Source organism: Squalius cephalus (assembly GCF_949319135.1).
Source record: "Squalius cephalus genome assembly, chromosome: 8".
Classification (NCBI taxonomy): Eukaryota; Metazoa; Chordata; class Actinopteri; order Cypriniformes; family Leuciscidae; genus Squalius; species Squalius cephalus.
In genome coordinates this window covers 13,889,662-13,913,485 of record NC_137129.1, presented here as the reverse complement: position 1 = coordinate 13,913,485, position 23,824 = coordinate 13,889,662, and the positions used below count along the sequence as shown (strand labels likewise).

General features: G+C 38.9%; 1 protein-coding gene across 2 annotated transcripts in view; it reads left to right on the top strand.

The window, feature by feature from the left end:
- Window positions 1–8,680: 8,680 nt before the first annotated feature.
- Window positions 8,681–23,824, top strand: part of jarid2b (jumonji and AT-rich interaction domain containing 2b) — a 112,192-nt gene continuing 97,048 nt past the window's right edge. The window contains exon 1 of one of the 2 annotated variants that reach the window (XM_079879449.1): window positions 8,681–9,256. In XM_079879449.1, coding sequence (XP_079735575.1) covers window positions 9,212–9,256 — 45 coding nt within the window. In that variant the 5' untranslated portion in view covers window positions 8,681–9,211. Of the gene's footprint in view, window positions 9,257–10,833; window positions 10,862–23,824 lie in introns of those variants that run through there. The other variant, XM_079879450.1, reaches the window with a different exon arrangement.

Sequence of the window (23,824 nt, the reverse complement as noted above, 5' to 3'; positions counted from 1 at the left end):
TTTAATGAGCTTAAATTAGAATACGTTCTGAAAACATGGAAATGCTTTGGAGCAAAGGACAAAGCAATATCTCTGAACATGCACTCATGAGCTCATGAGGATTGATAGCACGTCAAAACTGCATTTGACAGGCAAATCACCCTCACGTTCCACTTGTAACTGATAGGAAGTGTTACTGAGTCAGATATATTAGAGGCCTATGACTATGACCTCGGTTGAACTTACTGCGGATATTGTCTTTTATGATGAATGATGAACGAGCAGTCTTGGAAGTACTGGATGTAGAAATACTTTGGCCTATTTCAGTTTATTAACGCAAGTCATTAATGGATTTTACCTCAAAATGGGTAACACTGCTTTTTTGTATATGAATCATGATTAAACCAAACTAAATGGCCCAACCAATGGTGTGAGTTTGGTCCAGAACCATCTGTTTATCCAAAAAATGGTAGACAGGAGTGTTTGGGAAACATAAAACACTGCTTTAAAAAATTACATTTGTTGATGGTAGTTCCACACTTTACCATTAAGTTTCCCATTTTAAGCTCCATTTAACATATTTTACATTATTTAAATCCATTCCAGATCATATTGCAGATTGACCACCATAATTAATGTGAAATGTTTCACAGAAATCCGTTTGAAAGAAAAGAGTTGATCCAATTAACATTCATTATTTTAACAGCACCGTCAAGAGTGGACTTAGCAGAGTCCTAAAACATATGCACATAAAAGTCGAGCTAAAATAAATGTGAACAGAGAGAGAAGTTTGCAGGGAGCGGGCAATAATGGCCAACACCAACAAATTCCACCATTTTGCTCAGTGAATGCTTATGACAGTCACAATAAGATGTGAGATTCCCAAATCCAACGGCATGGTGGACATTCAAAAACCACCTTTCCTCTCCACTGTCCTCTCTTCAAACCAACCCTGTGCTTATTCAGTTAGTTCAAGTACAATCAGTCCCTTTCAATTGCAAATCAGGCTGATACAGCCATGGACGAGACAAACAGGGGATGTACAAAAAAAGCAACTCTTACTGTAATGAAAGAAAGAGTGGTGGTGGGGGGAACAGCTTATAAGAAAAAGGACATATGTAGCTAAATTACAAGAGCCCTGAGGATATGCAAATGAGAGGGACCTCCCACAAGAATTACTCTTTTTCTTATGCAGACCATGCTGCTCAGATAAGTCCTGTGTAGAAGAAACACAGTGAGGACTGGCCTGTGTGTCAATGCCCCTTTTCTGCTGGAGAGTTATAAACTATTCTTCACAGAGAACACACTCGACTGACCCACCATTAACAATCCTTGAGGATTAATTAACATGGCTGCTCTTGATGCTTGAGGACAACAGTTGAATTCAAACGTCTATTTAAATGTCCCTACAGCTGTGGCCACACTATAAGACTTTTAAAATCTTATACGATTTTCAAAACGTGAGAGACCGCAGACATGACAATAGGAAGGTGGCGACAAAAGGTAACTGTTTAGATGAAGCCGCGGATACGGTGTGAACATGGACTTTACATGTTACAGCGCGAGCTGGAGGCAAGTCTTCCGTCAGCTCGCTTTCTGATTGGGTATTGTTTCGTTTCACGTGATCTCCAGAGCGACGCGTTTGTCCTTAGTATGTGTCCTTAGCTGTGATATGTACCATCCCGTCTCGCACCTAATCTTGACTTGAAGTGCTCTGGCACTGAAGCCTATAAAAGGTTTCATCAGGTACTGTACTTTAAGCTCTTTCTTGGCTGTTCTAGTCATTAGTCGTATCTTTACCTCTCTCTCTCTCTCTCTCTCTCTCGGACCACCCACACTGGTGTCCATCACTCTTCCCTCCAGCTGTGGCCTGCCTATGGCCCATTTGTGTTACTTTGTTTCTTTGTGGCTGAGGTCAGAAACACACCAACCCCCTTCTTCTCTCTCCTTTCCCCAACACTCTCTCTCTCTCTCTAGTAACTCCAACAAAAGCTCAAGCTGGCCTTTGTGCCTGATGCAGGTGTCCAGGGCCATGAAAGGACTCGGGCTCAGAGTGGGAAAGCTGAGGGGTCCATTCACCCAAACACCCACCTGTAGGACAATCTGACCCAGATGAGTCACTCTTATACAGGCTCAAAACGCTTCCTGACAGACAGCCGGTCCCATTACTTGTGTGGGTGGAATCCGTTCATTAATCTGGCAGAGATAATTTGGCGGGGCTTCTGTTAAGTGGCTAAAGTTATAAGGTCACAGATGGTATTGAAGTATTTCTATAACTTCATCCTTGTTCCTAACAGTACGTCCTAACCAGGCATGGTTCCGGTACTAAATGTAAGTAAAGTTCACCTGTTCACATCAAGAATGATAACTATAACCATAAAATTAAAAAAATTCCTCAAACCTTAAAGGAGCATTTCACCCATGGGAACATTGATCTTTATTGAAAGTGGGTCATATATGTAGTCGAAATGTAAAATAAATTTTGAATTTGGTGCCTTCTTGACCGAGGAAAGAAAGAAAGTAACTTCAGGACGCATTTGTATGAAAGACAACAACTCCCACAATGCACCACATTGCACAGCTGCGCAAGCCACTCCCACTAATCCAGAACAGCATATGAATCACTCATCCGTCTATAAGGCTAGCTACCACTGGAGCTTGAAATTCTTTTCACACAAAATGTCTAACGTTAGTTAGTTGGCGAACTCAGTGAATTACTCCTCATTTGTATTTCTTTCGAAATGGTGAATTATTGCATGGTAACGTTACCGGGATGTTCAGTCAGATGCGGTGCGAAACTAGGATGGGTCACAACACAAACGTCCGTGTCCTCGTCTGATTCAGAGATTTCGTCCAGGATAAATTGTCATCGTTTAAATTCTTTGCCGCAGACGGACTCTATCTCTGTGTTCGTAGCGGTTCGTAGTTGCATAGTGAGATCACCGGCGCCACCAGTCCGCCCCCAGCTCGAGCCAGTCTGGGCTTCTCGTCCGCGGCAGGCAGGTCTTCTGCCTCGGCTGCTCTTCGCTATGCGGCTCGTAAAGATGGCCACAAACACCTGATTCGAGCATCAGACTTCCGAAATCCTCTTCTTCTACATCATATTGAGTAACGTTACCCTCCGCTATTGTCATATCTTCACAGCTGGCTCCACAGTGCCTGTTAGCTTAGCTTCCAAACAAGATGGAGGATATTGCTTTTAGTTTCAGAAAGTGAAGTCCCACCCACTGATCTGTAATAGGCCTGTAGCGTGAGCGGGTCCCGCCCCCTGGAATAATGAGGAGCTAGTGTTTGTAGTCTACACTTTTCAATGAAATGTAACTTCCTGCTTATTATGACGCAAAATGATGATTTTTACGTCATAATAAGCAGGAAGTAAAACACTTAAATCCTTATTTCTCCCATCTCAGGGAAAAATGAACGAAAAATCCACGTTTATTATAATATATGACTGGGTTTCTAACAATACAAAGCTTAATGCAAATGGGTGAAGTGTCCCTTTAAAAGAGCGGAGTCCACACCACAACTGCTGATAATGACACAAAATAACAAAATGAATAGAATAAATTTCAGACTTTCAGCGGATAATCAATAAAATAGCTTGACATCCTATCAAAGAAGCACAATAATAAAAAAGCAAAATAATCCAATGTCATAAAGGTATGATCAGTTTTTTCAAAATAATTATGCCAAAAATTATAATTTTTACTCAATTCACATGCTATTGGCAGATAAAGCGATAAAAGCATCTCTTCCATGTTAAAGTCGCAATGAAATGGAAGTATAGCAACTAGTAGTAAATATATATTTTTATTGAACTTAAACAATGAATGTGAGCTTTGAGTCAATGGAAGTCTGGCATATGTCACCAGAGTGAAGTCTGCCGTTTTTCTCGGAAGATGGAGTTATCACAATTTTATTAAACATTACAAGGTTAAAAATAAATATTAAAAGGATTAATTGTTTACAATACAATCAATAACATACATAAAATAGATGGGGTAAAATTTTATTTCATGCCTAATTTAATTTGACTTTTTGTTTTAACTACCCATCTTACTATTCTGTCTGTTTGGTTTCTGTTACTGCAATGTTGTACAGGGCAGCCGCTCCTCATAGTTATATAATAAATCATTATTACATATTAAACATCAAATACTTTCAGCGTGTACAGACATCAAGGTGTATGTCTTTAGACAACTGATCCCTCCATTATTTGACTGGTTACACAAGTGACTGACTTGTGAAGTGGTTGTCTTCATAAAAGGTTTGTTTGTAGGAGACTGCAAGCTGTGTCTTCCCAGAAGATCTAGCTGTAAAGTAGAGATATGACTGACACTCCTCCCTCTATACTGATCACATGCCAAAACTATCCTGCACTTAGGTTATAAATGTAGATAATGGTGATTTATATCTCAGTATTTGGTAAATGAACTGTTATGCAGGATCACAGCAATCAAAACAATCCCTTGTTTTTTCTGATAAAAAGTAACAATGGTTTTGTGAGTGCATTTAATATTGTGCATTGAACAATTCATATACTACTCTATAGAGACCTTTTTTGTAATGTTTTGCAGCGCAGCCTTAGCTCACGATCACAAATGTTTGCATTTCATTTACCTGATGCAATTACCCAAGGTGAGTATATTTCCGGAGGGGATGTTCTTATTCAAGGTGTCCAATTATCATACACTGGGACTGGAGTCCCCTGTGCTGGGGGGGGGGGAGCTGTGCTAAAAACCCAGCATGTTTGTGATCTTGACTGGTCTCGGTAGTGCACAAGGCTTGGTAAAGGGGGGAGGGGCTAACACCACTTTAATGAAAGAAGCAGAGAGAAGTTCAGTCTCAGCACTGCATCGTTGCAACTTTGACCTTCTTACACCATCTTGTTTTTACATTTCTACGGAAAAGTGACGTTAAATAGTAACACCCTCTCCCACCTCAGCTTTGCACTGCAACTGCAGTCTACAGGAGTTGAGCAGTGCTCAAAGGATGCCTTATCCTTATCATGAATGTTGAACAAGTTCCTCAAAGCAACAGTTTGCCTTGGATAATGACATTTTTCTAAATGAAAATTTATTGTCTAATTACAGACAGCCACCAAAACTGATGACATATTTCCCTACAAAAAGTTGTGCTTCAAGGAGACCCTGATTTATGCCGCAATTTATTTCAATTTAATCTTTTAACATGAATAAAGATTTTATGCTTAGCTCATAAATCAATCTTGATTCAGTCTCTGTAATTCGCCCTGCTCCCGGTCAGCGAACATCAACCTGAATTAGCCAGTCTGCTCAGCCTCACCGTACAATTAGTTCTATCAAGAGTGAAAGCTTTAATCAATGGCTGGCTTGTCCTTCACTGAGCCCTGTGGCTACAGCCGCCGTAAACACACGCATATAGGCAATAACACCACGCTTAAGCTTTGGATTAACAGGTCTGTGCAGTGTCATGGTGGCAACTTTTGATAAGAAAAAAAAAAAAGAGTGAAATGTTCTGCAACCAGAATGCTGGTAAACTCCTCTGGGTGTGACTATGTGTGTGCGTGTGTAGCTGGCTCCGTCGCAAGCGGTACCTGGGAGCCCCAAAGCAGTCTGTCTCATTGATTCAGTTGGGTTTAAATGTCACTCACAACAGAGTCTGGGCAGCCCTAGAGAACACAGCAAACTACAAGCAACAAAAGGGGGAGAAAATTACATTGGTGTTCCTCGAAAACAACTGTTCTCTCTGCTGTGACAAAGGCGGTGGGCAGAAAACCAAAGAATTATCTTCATAGCTTACATTTTCAGAGTACACTTGATCCTTGAATGGTCTTTTTAGATATGGTGCTATATAGTAGGCATGATACTGTAACATTTGCTCCTAACAAATGCCCCTAAGGATTAAAGGGAGTTTAAAAAGAAAGGATTGCTATGATGTGTTTTCTTGAAACAAAGTCTTTTTAATGGTTTACCCAAGCCATAATGCGTTTCTCTTTAACAGACATCTGAAATTCTCATGAGAATCAAAATGAAGACATCACAGTTGTCTGGGCCAGTACTCAATTTAGTAGTCTAATATTATCTTTCATGCCTTTTAATTAACTGCCTCCTTTACCAGCTAGAAAAACCACTGAAATTTGACAAAATGTGTATATATTTCATGATTGAGTTATTATAATTATGTGAATTTTGTGCTTTTTATTTAAATGTTATTTATATAATGTTGACCACCTCAAGGGCATTTGAGACTCATCTATCTCTGAGTACTAAACTGTTGTTTTTTTTCACATGACAGTTGTCCTCATTGTGGTTGTATTGGATATTTCTATGTTCTGGGCTTACTCTATGTTCAAGAACTTCTGAAGTGCACAGAGCAAACCAAAGTTCCTGAAGCTCTCCTGAAGGCAAAGTGTAGCCCTAATCTTTGCTAGATTACTAAAAACCCTATACAGCTAGGAACTTATACTTATCAAGAAGCATGCACTGGCAATAAAAAAATGCAGTTGCTGCATGACAAGGAAGTGCTTGTGTTTTTCTGGTGTCGCTTCCAAATAAGAAAATAACAGAACTATTTGTGTAATTATGTTCCCCATACAATTTATTATTGATTGCACATGCTGAAGTGCTGCCAACACTATTAAAAGTGCTCCATTTGAATTTGGGAGGCTAGGTGATGAAATGTGATATATGTGAAAAACCAGGCTAAAATTAAATTATTCATTAATTCATTATTCATTACAATGTATTGATCCACCATGATCCCTGTTCATGCAATTCATCGGCAAGTTGAGGCTTTGATCAGCAGGATTTGTAAAACAAATCTACAGCATGAATCATGCTTCTCATGTTACTATACACCAACACAGATGTATTCTATCCAGTACACGTTAAGACAACATTTTCTCCGTCTACAAGAGGAACTCTAAATTAGATCTAAGATTATCAATAAACTGCTTGATTACTACGGACCGGGCTGAATTCATATGCACTAAAATAAATGCATATGCAAATAAATACACATTAAGGCATCATATTAGAATGGAAGGCAGCTGTAGGCTAACATCTTGCATTATGTACTCATGAACAAAGACCAGGAGGTTTTTCTTCCTCTGTCATGTTTTTTTGTTCCCATGCAAGGGTTATTCCACCATCACCCATGATGACGAAAAATGTGAATATTCCGTTTGGTGTGACAAACTTGTTTTTGTGAATCACTTATGCAGTCCTTTCAGATTCCTGTCATTGTTTCAAGATCTGATTGTGACTCATTTCTAGAGATTCATTACACTTTTGTCCAATTACCAGAAGTGTTTTAGTATAATACACTATTGCCTGGTTTCACAGACAAGGCTAAAGCCTAGTCCCAGACTAAAATGTATGTTTGAGCAGTTTTAACTGAAAGTAACTTGTATTCAAATATGTCAGAGCCATTGTTTATCTCAAGATGCACACCAGTAATGTTTTTTTCAAAGGCATGTTTATAAAAGCTATACTTAATTGTCCGAATTGAACTAAGGCCTAATCCTGGCTTAATCTGAGTGCTGTCAGTGAAACCAGACCTTTCAGTCTAGTGCACACTAAAATGCATGCAGCCTTATTATTATTTGATTTTTTTTTTCAGTTTGTGACCACAAGATTGTAGCCAAGTTACGTGTACTTGTGAGACAGGCTTCAACTAGTCACAGAAGTGCATTTCAATTCTTATTTATCTATTTGCTGATCATGGTGACCACATTGTCCAGACTAGCAAAAGAGTAGTAATGAGCAACAGTTAATGAAATTTTGAGAAAATGAAAGAACACCAGAAGGGCAAGGCAGGGGAACTGGGAGCAAATATAAAAAGTAAATGAAATGAAATAACTAAACACATCAAATTACTGCCCAGGACTCCAAAATTATGTTTCATTTATATACTTTTTCTTTGAAAATCAGCACAAAAACTGACCAAGAAAATTTTTTTTTTTTTTTTTGTTATTGCTTAAAGTCCAGTATTAGTTGTTCAATATATGAACCAATGACAGAAAAACTGTTAGTCTTTAAAATGTGCTTTATCGTCTCTCTGTCTATCTCTCTATAAATCTTGAGTATTTGAAGAATATTCAAAACTGTCAGCTAACTAATTAATACGCTAAAACTGATTGGGAAAAATGTTTAGTGTTTAATTTTCAAAATCATTATTACAAGACTTTACAAGACTTTGTCAGGCAATTATAAAAATGTATGCAGTTTTAAAATTGAAAAATAAAATATAGGCCTACTAGTTTAGGGCGTTTTACCAGTAACACTGCACAGAGTTAACTAGTGGGTAAATATTGCTCTCAATTCTAAGATGTTCTGTAACAATTAGCCAAAACTGTTAAAATATGAAAACGGGCCTACCGTGGAGGAAAACCCGGCCCGCGTGCTTCTTTTCCCCCACGCTGAACACAAACATTTCTAGAGAGCAAATGAGTATCTTATAAGGGGCGCAGTGAAAACTATACTAGCTATTTAAAAACGCTCCGAAACAAAACGTGCATCTACAACTGTCTTGAATCCCTCGGAGCTGGAAAATATTTGAACTATCTTCTCTGTCCATACTGTACATGTTGATTGAATCGCTCATTCTTATATTCGGTCACTTTAAAGTGGTGTTCGTTTCCGTGCCCTTGCACGAAGGGTCATTTCGCGACGCTCCCTAAAGCGGCAGTCCTTTTAAAGTTACCGCTGAGCTTGCTGTCGGGTGTGTGTGATAGGCTGCTTAAAGAAAGAAGCTTCGCCTTGTGTTCAGATGAGCCCGTGGTTCTGCTGGAGAGTTCACTTACCGTCTGCTAGATCCAGCCAAAACGGACCACGAACCCTTTTCCTTTTTTAAAATTGTATTTATTTAATCCTATCATCGGATAAGCCTTTTAAAAACAAGATGTAACTCACCACCGAACATTTACATCCTCACGTGAATAAACCTACGTGTTTTAAAGAGCCGGGATGAACATCACTGATGGAAGTTATTGTGGCGAAGGGTTTTAACTATGGTATGCCTATGCGATTGTTTGTTTTGCCCTTTACCCATGGCGATGGATCCCTAATTTTGGGATTATCGGTAATTCCACGATTCTACTAGGAATCATCACCGATCGAAGAGGGAATTCTACACAGCCAAGCAAACTACAGGGGATTTAAATCGCATTGCTCCGGGAAAAAGAAAAGAAGCAGGAAAAAAATTCATGTGGCGATTCTCTCCTTAACAGTAAATCATTTTGGATTGCAGAATGAGCAAGGAAAGACCTAAGAGAAATATCATTCAAAAGAAATACGTAAGTATTGATGGTTTGTATGCGGTTGACCTTAAGTTTGTTTGATTGTCTCGCGCTTGTGTCGATGTTAAATGCGTAAACTTTGATCACGGATGGCTCTTGTTGTGTTTAGTCTTCAAAGCAAGGCGTAAATGCATCCACTGTGTTCACAACACTTAAATATATTAAAAAGGTTTTTTTTTTTTTTCAGACGTCGATTTTCCTCGCTTTTGCCTTGGTATCCTCATTGGGAATGCTTGTTTTGCACGGCAGATGTTATCTTACAGAACTCGTTTATAAACCTGGATGTGTTTTGTTTGGTGTTGTTGTTGGTACACAAACTCCAGCGTTAAAACACAATTGTGACTAGAATGGCTTTGTTTGCTCTTCATTGCTTTCCGTCTCAAAGCCGCGAGGACAACCATGTCGCCTTTTATCCCGAGACTTGTTTTCCCGAACTGAAATCTGATTCTGCTGGAATACGGTCATATATTCAACAATCCCAACTACCCCGGTATATTTGATTTGTTTCTACTGGATTTAACTCGTTCGTCGTGTAAACAGTGGACTCTTTAATGTATTTAAAGTAACTGTGTAGGGAACTTGACAACTGAGAAAGCTCGAAATTGGTGGCAGATGTAACTTAGTTACTTTATTTAAGATTCAGAAAAGTGGATTGTCCTCACTCTTTACAATTGCAAGTACAAACGCCGAAATAGTAAACACAAGCTTGTGCAGCAGCCAGTATGTGGGTATCTGTTCCTGAAACTCTTCTTTTTTGTCTGCTTTTCTCTGAGAGTTTCTGCACGTTTTATTGTTTAAACAGATTAAACCTTGAATGTTAACTGGTCGTAATATTACACAACTGATTAGATTAAGCGCATGGAATGTCGTTTATAGTGGAAGATATACAGTCGCATTGCAGAGGCTCGCGTGCAAAAGAAACCGACCATTTTACTATCTGCACCAGTACGATGGGTTAGTGAACCGGCGAGCTTGTCGTGGTATATTGGAGAACATACAGGGCTTGAACTTTTCTGGATTGGGGATTTTATCTCCTCAGGAGCGGAATTAAGCAAGGCTACCATAACAAAAAACCGAGTCTCCTCAGAGACAGCCGACCAAACCCCGTGTTAGTTAACCCTCAAAGTACTGACTGGCTCTTAACCCGAGTTTTCCAGGCGCTTTACCTGTTAGTTGATAAGTTTTGGTTTATCAGAGTGTGTGAGACTATTGTTACATCTCTCACTGTCCGCTTCCTTACTTTAGTTTACTCACAAACCAAGCCTGCGCCGAGAAATAATTTCCCGCTGGAGCGTGAAAGGGTTAGCTCGTGCAACCAATTTTGTCTGCAGCTTGAAGTAGGCTTGTCACGTGCCCTCAAATTGAACTTTTTTGTCAAAGTGCCATATTTTGAGCGGAATTGCTACATGGAAATTACCTTGTTGCGCGTTAAATGTATGTTTTAGTGATATTTTCTGTTATTTCAGTTCATCAGCAACAGGTTAACAGGAATGAAACAAACATTGGGAGGGTATAGGTTATGATGACGCAACACGGGGGCAGTTTCCACGCACATTATCGGCAGTGCTCGAGTTCCATGACATCTTATCGCTTTCCATAAAGGTGATGGAAATTGTCTAACTTTGTGGACTTTTGTTAAGTGTAGCTATAGTGCTACGTCTCTAGCGTCTCTCAATGTAGCTATAGTGCTACGGTAGCATGTCAATATGGTAGCACAAGGGAAATGAAAGTGATGACAAAAGTAGCCTATAACACCACGTGGTGACTTGTTATCCCCGAGACGAGTAATTCAGTTCAACCCACTGTATTACTATTATTTTAAAAAGCCTTCCTTGTATAAATTGTCAAAAATATTGTCAGCTTAAGCTTTGTGTTGTATTATAATGCAGCCATGTGTTGTATTCTATTAGTTATCTGGTTTATGACCAATTTTTATTTAAAAACAAATTTTACATGTACAGGGATCCCACTGTCATGGAAATCTGGACATGTCTTGGAAGTGAATACCATCTTAAATAATGGAAATATTTATTTGGTAGAAAATTTCAGTTTAGAGCAGTCTATTTTGAGATATTATTTTAAAAACCTTACCTATGCAATCATGCCTGGGAATGTGAAAGAAATGTATTGGTCAAAAGGTCAAAACACTGTATGTGTTTAGGTGCCCCCCCCCTCCCCCCTCCCCCCTCCCTCCCTCCCTCTCTCCCTCCCTCCCTCTCTCCCTCTTTTGTATTGTTGTCGTCAGCAAAGTCAGAATTAATTTTTAGCAATTTAAAGTTCATTTGATTTATGTATGCTTGCATGTCTGACAGGGATCTGCTTCATCTCATAATGACCACACGTCTGTATGGTCAGGGTCAGGAGCCTCTGTGTAGGATGTGTGGAATGGATCTGAACCGTTCAGAACATGGCTGATCATGTCACATCTGTGCAGTGCAGGCAGCTGTGCTAAAATCTGGTCAGGCAAACAACAAAAACAACCTGAAGGATCTGTCCCCCGGGCCTGCACAACTCTTGGCCCCTTGGATTCAGCCTCCCCTTAATTAGCGTAAGGCAATTATACATGCTTGGCTTAACCATATCCCCTGGAACATGAGTGCAAGGTTTTTTTTGTTGTTTTCTTCTACTTTAATTTTTTATTACCCCATTTTCCTTCACATGTGCTGTGAATATTATTAAAATTCATTTAGTGGAAAACGAGAGAGGGAGAAAAAAAAATATGATAATAGATGTTAATAAGAGCAAACAAGAAAATGCAATTAGACCATCCCTGATTGATAGACGTGTGTGAAAAGCAGAAAGTGGTGGGGGTGTGTGTGCAAGTAGGCACTTCTGCTTTCAGACGAGCTCCTTTTAATGGCTTTCAGGCCATCCTGACACTCTCTGAAACAACTTCTCTGTATAATTATTTTTGAGGGCTGTTTTTAGAGCGAAGAGTTACGCTGGTTTTGATTTCAGACTTTGGCTAATGAATGCAGCCAGAACTCGCGTTTGTGTTCCTGTTCTGTTGAAGTGAACATGGCACATGGTGTGGGGGGAACGGGGGGTTACCCATGGCTATTCTTCCTCTCTCGTTCTCCCTATCCCACTCTCTCTCTCTCTCTGCAGGCCCAGCTGGGGTCGGGCCCTGATTCATAGACGTGTGGTGAGATAGGCACAGCTGCTGTAGGGGCCTTTACAAATGTAAAGAAGCTGTCAGTGTTTGTTTCATCAGGCGTACAACTGATGAGGGCCAAGTTGAAAAATCCACTGCAGTGTGTGGCGCACAAAAAAGCTGGAAACAAAAATAGAGAGCAGGGCCAAGGCTCACCGAGCCCTCCCTCTGACCCCTTCCCCCGCTCCGAGTCCTCCAGCTTTACAATGTAAATGCGGGCACCTCGTCCATTGCGAGGCTCTGCGTGTGTGCGAGTGAGAGATTGTATGTTTGTGTTTCAGCGCCTGCCACTAGCACCACTGCGCTTCATTTAACCCTCTGTTTTAATGCAAATAGTATTTTTCCCCTTGCATTTTCTAAGGATGTGACATAGCAAAATTCATGGGTCATACCTTTAGGAAGCCAGCTGTTATAAAAGGGTTAATTTTGTGAGTTTGTTAATAGAGGGTCGTATTTGAATGAACCACTTTTAATATCCTTAAACAATCTGGACCTACTTTGCATACAATATGTTACTTCATCATAGACTCATAATAGATTAGAATAATACAAATTCTGATATGAAAAAAACAGCCTTTTAACTTCTGATATCTGATATTTACTTCTGATATTATACGTGATTTTAATGAGTTTGTTAATAGTTGCAAATAAACTGTTATTTGATTGATTCTAGGGGATACTGAATAAACAACTCTTAATAACATCTCTCAAACTCTTTAATAACAGTTTAGTTAATTAGCTGTGATTACTTGATGTTTAGGATTTTTTTCTTCTTACTGAATTGTAATCATAATGCACATTAATGTACACCCATTTGTGTGTTTGCAGGTATTTTACAGTCTTTTTCACATTGACAAATGTGGGTAATTTACAAACAATTGTACAAAATTGCATAGCAGCAGTGGGTATGTGTGAATATCTTAATGTAAAATGTCAGATCACTTGGGCAAAAAGAGGCTGGCACCAGTGACAGGTTATTCATTTTATATTAATCCTTTTAATTTTCCAGATGGAAATTTCCTCAAAGCAGGTTGCCATAGTCCTCTGCCAAGTGACGATGTCCTCACAACATCATTACGAGAATCTAGCCTGGTGCAGCCATGGATAAGTGTTGCCATTCTCCTTTATGGCTGTTGCATCACCAGCTTGGTACATTATGCAATGTGACCTTTTACTTATCGACCTTTACAATCATATGTGATCTAACCTTCACAAGTGTTGGGCTCCTTGGTCAATGTGTGACTGCTTGCACAGGACACTCCCACATCAGCAAACATGCATGGGCGGTTACGTATATGGATGTGCCCACGTAATGTGAGGAGTTTGCTCTGCTGACATAAAAACAGGTGCAGCAGCGCTTTGATAAGTGGTACTGCTTAAGTCTTGCACTTAAAAAGAATGCTCTCCCTCCCTGCCTTTCATTCCTCTGTCCTGTACTTTGTATTATGATGAGATAAGAGGGCAGGGCAGAATATCAGATGGAGTCTTTTTCAGTCAGTGGTTAGTAAGCTGTGGTGGATGATGCAAATCATGCATTGGAGAGGGCTTGGCTTTGATGGAAGACTGTATCAGCAGAATGGCTGCATGAACTTGGCTTTGGTCTACATTTCTTTACTTGATGTATTGTTTTGGACCAAAAAAGTGAAGTATAGGTCTTTGTCAGGGTCTTGGCATAAGCACTCTTACAAGGTTGCTGTCAGTTTCCAGCTTACTGAAGGTGAGGTCACATTAGCAAAATTGTCTGTCTATTGTCAATAGTGTAGCAATGTATGAAGCACAGCTCACACAGTAGTCACTTTCAAACCAAGCAGTTTTCTGTTGGTCAACATAGCAAATCCATGAACTTGAACCCTTTGCAAAATCAGTGTGGGTAAATCTTCTGCCCTCACGTGAAGTTCCTGATTATGTGGATTGCTATTGAATTGACTTTAATCTGCTAAACTGTGAAAGTTCTGTGAAAAAGGTGAGAATTACCTTTACCAGCGCCATTTCAGAGGAATACAACATCTACTTTTATTTAAGCTTCTTTTTTATGGTGCAAGTAACTTCTAAATTAGGCTGGGTCTAGATTTTAGGTTTAGGTCTTCAAGTAGATCTGGACAAAGGGGTAGAACTAGATTTTATTTAAATTAAACTCGGTTCACACTATACAATTTTGGAATAATTTTGCCATCTGAGACAAATGGTGAAGGTTGTCAAAGATTTTTCTTGTCGTAGTGCAAAACACTGTCCAAATAATTCAAAATGTAAATGTAATTCCCTGCTACAACGATTGTATAAACCCACAGACTTCTTTCTGCAAACTGAATTCCAAGCACTTATTTTAATCCGGAATACCAAAGGTGTTGGAATTGATATCCCTTGAACTATCCAAGCAATAGAGGAAGTTGAAATGGTGAGATCCAAAGATTCAGTGGACCAGTATTCTTCAGTATTGGTAATATTTATTACATCCAAATACTTAGTAAATGTCAGAATTGGCACATCAAGAACGTACAATGATTTGTTCCCCTTTCAATCCTTATTTCCAGACATGCTCTCTCGGTTCCTTTGTATTTTTATTTTGTCTTGCTTGCACTTGGCTCAAGGCAGGGTAACCTCACTGATGTTGTCGTGAATGCTGACATGTGGCCAAGACGTGGCAGCAACAGGCAGAACTCTTGGCAGTAGTACTTCCCTTTCACAACTGTTACCCTCTGTGACGCTGACGGACCGTTCTGTTCTCGGGAGGTGTTTTCGTCTTTTCCTCTTTCTTCTTTTAAGAATCATTGTGCCATTAGTCTTCGGAATTGCAGTATATTATCCGATTCGTTCCGAATGCGCTGATCAGGTGCGGACTGGAATCGACAGTACGTTGTGAATGCAGCCATATTGAAAACGTTTACTGTAATGAGGAAGTGGGTTATACCGTAATCATTTCAGGCTTTTAAAAAATCAGCCTCTGTGGTTTCATGTTTGTGTGTGTGTGTGTGTGTGTGTAAGCGAAAGAATGAGAGAGAGAGAGAGAGAGAGAGAGCGCTTTTAGATGGAAGACCTCCCCCTAAGAGCGATGTAATGGAAGTGTCTTTGGGTACGCTAACCCTCCTGCCAGAACATTTGTAATTCAGTGCTGCATCTCTCATTAGCCGGCGAGATGCGTGCCACTGGGAGCCATGTGGCTGCTTTTGTGCAAGTTCAGCTGCTTGAGGAGAGGCCAGTGGGGCCTCTCATAGGCCTGACACTGGGGTTAGTCATTTTGTTTAGTGTTGAGGGCCCTAGCAAGACATGTAGTCGTGTAGTGTTTGACTTGCTATGACTACAAAGTGTGCTTAATTTTGCACAGTTGCTACCATGTTAGACCAAGGATGTCAGATCTGTTCGAGGTGTTGTGAAGACACCAGCACAGTGGAAACCACTGTCGAACTATTTACACTGTATACATTCGGCTTTGTATACAGCATTAATCATTTGTTTTGTGGTTCATCTGGATTTCCAGACATCTGTGCTTGATGTTGCTGTCGGCCTGGTGATTTTTCTTTGGTTGGTTCCAAAGGAAACTTCCAGCAGCTAAAGCTTTACCCATTTGAATTCATCCTCCTCATCTCCACATTAGTGTGACTGGGATAATACTATAAGAAAGATAACTAAAGATGTGATTTTAGAAAATTATAGAATCTTGATTGTGATTCTGTTTTGAAAGTTGTGCACTATTATTTGGACAGGTTATGCTTAAGAGACATGGGTGCTTTGGCTTTTATATTGGACGTTTATTAGTTTAATAGAAGATGCATGCTATTTACACTGAGTAAAGAGTTGTAGATAATGTTTGGAGCTGAGTGTAAATAGCAACAAATAGAATATTTTTTACACTAAGTGTAAGATGGATGCTAGTCACACAAGTTTCAATAGTAGTGATTTGGTTTTTGATAAATGGTAGGCATGGTTTCTGAAAATGGCCTTTGCTCTTTTATTTTGTTGTAGGCTAGTCCTTTTTTAACAAAATGGACTTTTCTAAAAACTGGATTGGTGTCACTAAAATAAAGAGCCTTAATAAAGAGCCTTAAATATTAATTAAATATAATTTTTTACCATTTTATGATTCCGAAATGTTTAGCCTTTGTCTCAGGAAAAAAATTGTGCAAAAATTTTACCATTTAGAGGTACAACAGCTTGTCACTGAGGCAGTATCCTTAAAGGGACAACTTTTTTGTACCTTATTTTGTACTCATTGTAGGATCATAGTAGTACCCATGTGTACATATTACTACTCTAAGGTACTATTATGGGGTTGTGTGTGTGTATATATATGTATATGTATACATACTATTACTGTATACTATTAGGGGTAGACAAAGTTGTCCCTTTGCACATTCTTTCTCTGACTGTGCACCAATTTAGCAAACAATTTATTGTTTGTTAATGGCAATAAAAAAGTCATGAATCTTAATTTGCTCTTTATTTGCTGCTTTCATTTATAAATCCATATATCAAATAGGCCTAGGTCAATGAAAAAAGGCATTATATTGCACTTTGCTAGACCCTACTATCTTAAAAAAAAAAAAAAAAAAATACAATTACATGTTCCTTTTGAATGCACAATACAGACATTTTAAAGAAACGTATAATATATATTTTAGATGTGTCTAATTGTTTTTAAGCATAAGCTAACCCTTATGGCAAGGATCTCCGGTGTCTGTTTAACACTGTTTGAGGTCCTGAAAGGCAAACCTGTCCATGGATTTAATGACAGTCTCTTGTTTAACGCACAAGACCTTTTGACAGTCAAGGACAAATCTGACAGGATCCAGATAATATCATTAAATCCAGTTCCAGATAGAGTTTCAGCCATGCTGACTAATGGTGCTGTTAGCTCTGTAAAGTGATCTGAATTTAAATCACTTTTTACACCACAATAAGCTCATCAAAGTCATCGGCACCAGTCCTCTTGGCACGCGGCCGTGTGCAACATTATAGCATTTATTTAGAACTTTCCCAATTCTCACATTTATTGTCAGGTTGGAAATGAATTGTCTTCTCTAAATGAGCTACTTGCTGTTATTTCAAGACAGAATTTTCAAATTAATTAACATGGAACAAACAATCACTTTACAAGTAAATATAGCCTAATTGAAAGTATAATTTAGCGTTTTCGCAGTGACTAAAACAGTGTCTTGGAAATAAAGGAACATTGATCACACATGCACTTTGCCATCAGAGGGGCCTAACCACTATGTTTCCATAGTAACCACCCCGGTGCCAGAACACGGTGTCCCTTTTTTTTTTTTTTTTTTTTTGAATCACCACTTGAGTGTCTTAAAAATAGTGGTGCTCTGCAGATGCTGAGAGCTCATAATGAGCTCTGGCTGCTTCGGGGAGACAGAACAAGCTTCTTAACTGCTCACTCATAAATCAGATATTTTTAACCAATCCACATGTTTTTTTGCAACATGTGAAAAGAGAAAAAAACACTCAACTGACCAGACCGACTGAGGTTTCGTTTTAATGGGGCCTATTCACACACAAATGCACACGTGTATGTTAACACTAAATGCGTGCATAATGCCATCTGTTTTTATGCAGGTACTCAACAGCAAGGCTGGGCTGATATTGATTCTGTTGCTGATAAGTGGTGCTTTAGTCCAGACTTGTGGTTAATGGCAGCGTCTGTTAGCTGTTTGTCTGCCGGCAGACGTGAGCTGCAAGCTCCTCTGCTCTTCCTGTCTTTCTGTTTTTTTGTTGTTTTTATATCATCTCACTGCTGCTCTACTGGCCACTGAGAGCAGCAATTGAATCAGTGTTGCTCTCATTGGATATAGCCTACATGTTCTTATCGGTCTCTGCAACTTTGTGTTTGAAGTCACATGTAGCCGCTTATACAGCTCCTGCCAATCTGGGTACGAATTACGTGGGTGGTGGGGGTCTGACTGCCATAATTAAAGAAAAATGTAAATTCTGATGTCATTTTCTCAGCCTCACTTTGTTTCAAACTTTGTTCTTCTATGAAACCCAAGGAGATATTTCGAAATTTGTTTCAGCCTTTTTCGTTGATGCAATAGAAATCATTTGGGTCTGAAACAACTTTGGACCCCACTGACTTTCAATGAACCCTCACCCAAATGAAAATCAAAACAAAACGTACAGTATTTGATTTAACATTTAATTTGCATTATATTTGCAACATTTAATTTGCATTAATCTGTATTAATCTTCTAAAACATTACCTGTAGGAAAGTTAGCCCCATTAAAAATCATAATATAATTCAGACCGACTGGCAGGAGTCGAGGAGAAGTTGCCTCGCATATGCGCTGACAGATTTATGAGCAAACGCATATTATAGGATCAGGATGTCAATCCTGTCACAGTTAATGCAATAATATTGAGTGACGGCATAATATTTCCAGTAAGCATGTTTTAATGTAAATTCACAAGGTAGAATTTACAGATTTAGTCAGCAGTCACTGCTGTAATTTAGCTGGAATCAATGGTTTCACAATTTCTTGCGAATATTTTGCTGAAACGTCAAATTAGTCATAGTCTCGTATTTAGTGTCTATGAAGGGCCAGAGATTCTCCGCTGGCTTCTTCCTGTGGAAAGTCTCTGTGACAGGCGAGGAGAAAAAGAACGACTTCTGTTTTTATGCAGCTTCATTCATGCACAGATGTGGGAAATCACCTCGTTTTTGGCCTTGAATATTTCAAGTCAGCAGCTATTTGTGTTGTATTGAAAATGAGGGATGTAAATGCCTTTTTTGTAGATTTGTTTTTGCATTTTGACTGGAAAAATCTAAATCTCCCCCTCTCCACCATGAGCCTTCTTTACAAGTGAATGCTGGATTTATTTAGTGCTTTTTTTCCTCCCTCCTGTCAGGATCTTTCTTTCATTTTGCACATAATCACTTTTCACATATGCTGATTGCTCTACTAGCCTACTTTCCTGCTCACCTTTTTTTTTATCCTTTTATTGTTCTTTTCTTTTTCTGTTTTCTTACGTTAACTGGCCTTTCCAGCGCCTCCCTGCTGACAGACTGGGAAGGGAATCATCTGTGAGAAGTAACAGCAATCCATGAGGTGAAAATCATTTCTTAATTGCTGCGATTTAGGCAGTGACCTGCTTGTGAGAATGGGTTTAGTTTGATCTGAAAAACGCCCTGAGCGAGCTTCTAACACCTGGCTGCCTGTCTGAGGCCCACACTATAATCGGGCCCCAAAAAAAAGCTGGTTTGGTAGGAGAAAAACAGCGGATGCTTTGTTTGGCTGTAGCTTGTGTGTTAAATGGGCCGCTTGCACATTATGATCTATTTTCCTCTCAGACAGTATGGATTTTTTTGCTCTGCGGTGTGATAATTAATGGCTAATTTGTAGAATATAATCTTGTGCTCTTCTATTAATTTAACACTGCTTAATGGCACATACATGTTCAGAACAGGCTCACAGACACCAGTCACCATTTCAAATGATTTTCTGCTCCTCTCTTTGTAGTCATCTTGTTTGTCTTTCTCATTTTTAAAAAAAAACTGGTATCTGGGAAGTTGACTTCACATTTCAAGCAATTTGCTGTAGTCTTAAATTCTATTCTCTATCTAAACCGGTTTTATGGTACAGTTATTGTACATGCTGTTCTTTGTTAAAGTGTTTATATAGTAGCATTCAAAAGTTTGGGGTTAGTAAGATTGATTATTTATTTATTGTTAAAAGGTTAATAGTTTTATTCAGAAAGGGCACATACATACATACATACATACATACATACATACACACACACACACACACACACACACACACACACACACACACACACACACACACACACACACACACACACACACACACACACACACACACACATATATATATGTGTATATGTATATATATGTTTATATGTATATGTGTATATGTAGGCTATATGTGAAGCTGCACAACTGTTTTCAACATCAAACTAAGAAGAAATGTTTCTAGAACACCAAATTATCATATTAGAATTATTTCTGAAGAATCATGTGACACAAGACTGGAGTAATGATACTGAAAATTTCATCCCAGGAATACATTTAATTTATTATTATAAAATATTAAAACAGAAATTATATAGTGTAGATTGTAATAATATTTCACACTATAACTTTGTACTATATGTTTGATCAATGAGGCCTTGCTGAAGAGACTTCTTTAAAATTACAAAATCTTAGTCAACTTTTTTTAATGGTAGTGTATTAATTGAGAGACTAGACTATATGTAAAATCTCAAAAGGTTAAAATAAAAAAGAGATTTAAAAATAATATATTCATTTGAACTGTAACTAGGTAGTGTATTAATTGAGAGACTAGACTATATGTAAAATCTCAAATGGTTAAAATAAAAAAGAGATTTAAAAATAATATATTCATTTGAACTGTAACTAGGTAAAATGTTAATGTCAGCTACTTATCTGCTGTTTTGCATTGCTGAAGTCTTTGTAAGCTGTACTTGTAGAATATGAAGAGATGAAAAATCGAGACCGATGAGTACAAAGTAGGAGAGCTCTTATTTTTTTGCATACCACTCTATTTCTATTTTGGTGTGGTGGAGAGACAGCAGGTCTTGCGCAGTGCCTGTCTGTGGTCACCCGGCCGCTGTGCTCCTGTCAACTGTCACTTTCTGCTGTGGTTGCATCCTTCAGCACCGGAGTAACTGGTAATCTTATCTCACTGTCAGTTCGCCTTACTCTCTGCCTGCCTTCTGAGCCCCCTTTAACCCCTCGAACCTCAAGCTGCCGCCAATCTGTCACCTCCCCTCTGTCTTACGAAGAAAGATTGAGAGAATGAACACACGTTGAACTCCCATATTTGACCTTATTATTCTTTGACAGTTTCTACACTAATAAATCCAGCTCTGCTGCGTTGACTCACAATCCTGTTTATACTGGCCTAATTGTGATTATTAAAGCAGTTATTAGGCAAGCATAGCACTTAACCATGGTAAAATAACTAATGTATTGCTTTGAATGGTTCGTTGTTTTTCTATATCAATTACAATATAAGGAAAGAATGCATTTTTTAATAATAATAAACAAAGTAAACTACTGTATAACTGGCTACTGTAAAAAAAAACAAAAAAACAAAAAAAAAACTTTTGAAACGTACCTCATCCAATTGGATTTTAGAGCTGCTGTCAGGAAAAATTGTGTCCAGCCACTGAATTAAGTCAGTCCAGGACCCCAAATATGTTCTATTGGCTGCACACACAAAAATCCCCAACAATGTCAAAAAACAAAACAACAACAAAAGTAGGGATAATCTATTCAGTGTACAAAATCACTTTCGATGTATGTGGTTTGAATAATGTTATTACGTTGAGCAATCTCTACTGAAAGACCCATTTAAACCAAAATAAGCTTAGCAGGTCTGCTCACTGATTTTTGAGGAGTTTTGGGCATTTCCGAGAAACCAGATTAAATCGGTAAAGACCAGCTAACCATCTTAGGCTGGCTTAAGCTGTTTTGTTAGCAGGGATGTCCTTTTAAATCATACAAAACAGATTAAACCAGTTAAGACCAGCAAACCAGTTTAGGTTGGTTTTAGCTGTTTTTTTAGAGCGAGGGATGGCTTTTAAATGATATGCTAGCATACAATCAAAGCTATAGATCATAAAGTAGAGATGTTCTCTTTTTTTGTCTTGCGTTTGGCAAGCTGACTCAATGACGTGATGCTAGCACAGCATGAGGTCTTTTTATAAAATGCAAATAAAACATCCCTCAGAGTGTATTTTTAGAAACATCAAAAAAAAAAAACTTCCTCACTGTGGTTGTTTTTTTATTGTAGGGGCGCTTTTTACAGTCCTTAAAATAAAGATGGTCAACTAATAACAGACCAGCTAATCACTAGTGGTTTGTCAGCCACAGACCAGTGGCATTGAAATCCCGTAGAGGAGAGCCCCTTCCAAACTTGAGATCGGTTTTCAGCCTAACTCTTTTTGGCTCTGTATTATCCCACCAGATTGTCTTCTTCCTCTAGCTAATGCACTGTTATTCGGTGTAATGTAATAATGATGTCTCTGCGAGAATGGTCAACTTTCTCTGCCTCTTTTTGGGATATGAATGCTGTTGTCACGAACTATCCCCTTGATGTTGCATAACGTGTGCAGTGCGCAAACCGTCAACCCCTCTCACGGGGGAAAGACCGTAAATCAACCAGGCACTGTGGTGACACAAATGGTCACAATGGCTTGATCTTTCATGCTTGACGACGTGCCTGAAAAGCACAAATTGAATTTGTGCTGAGCGTTCACGTTACCACAGTTCTTGAAAAAATGGTGGGTTTGTACCTTTGAACTAGTTGACCTTTTAGTGGGTGTTTACCTCGGAGGAACAAAGCAGGTTAGACGAAGGCCTACTCTTAACACTCTCTTGCTTTCTAGCCACAAATGGCCTGGCTGGGCACAATGTTGCATTATGGGAGATTGAGGTAGAGAGGGAACTGTGTTGGGAACACCCTGGCTAGTTTTGGTCACTATGTCTATGATGTTTGGGCCTCTCCTTCAATTTAAAGGAAATACAATTCTGTCATGTACTCGCCTTCATGCTATTCCAAACCTGTAAGACTTTCTTTCTTCTGCAGAACACAAAATGAGATGTTTTGAAGAATGTGTCATTTTGTTGATGCAGTCAAAGTCAAATGGGTCCAAACAACAGAGCCCATTGACTTTTGTTGTATGGAAAAACCACACTGAGACATTTTTCAGCGTCTTCTTTTGTGTTTCACAGATGAAAGTAGGCTAAGTCATACAGGTTTGCAATGGCATGTAGGTGAGTTATTTTTTGCCCACCAGGTAAAATATCATCTGGTCACAAAGAAATATAATAGCATACTTCTCAACAATATTTAGGCAACATTCTGTCTGTGGCACAAATGGTGCAAGATGAGTTATGCACTGACATTTAACTGCTAGGTTTAAGGGACTGAATTCCCCAAACCCAAGTATGAGCAATAATAATATGTTATGTGTTTTTTATGTAAAACGGCTTATTCTTTTGAATATTTACCTCAGATGTGAAGTTTGACCTAAGATTTGTAAATTTGAGTGGATTCCCTCTCATGTACTGTTCATTTGCTGTTCTCTTGGCAGGAGACCAGATCATTATACAGTTAGGATGACACACTAAAGGTCTATTTTGAAGAAAAGCCATAAAGTCTTCCTTTAGTGTATTTTTACTGATGGCTAAATTGAGGCTTATTGCAGAAGAAAATAGTGCGGAGGTTTTGGGGTTTTTACTTGATGGGCTCTTCTGGGAGATGACTGGCACACTTTCAGGGCCTGCTTGTTTTTCGTCTGTCAGGGAAAGATTGGACAGATTGCACTAATTCTTGGTGTTTTCCCATGTCTTCTCCAACAAAGGAAGTTGTAATGCTAAAATAAGAGAGAACATGCTCAAACTAACTCTGCTTTTCTTTACTGT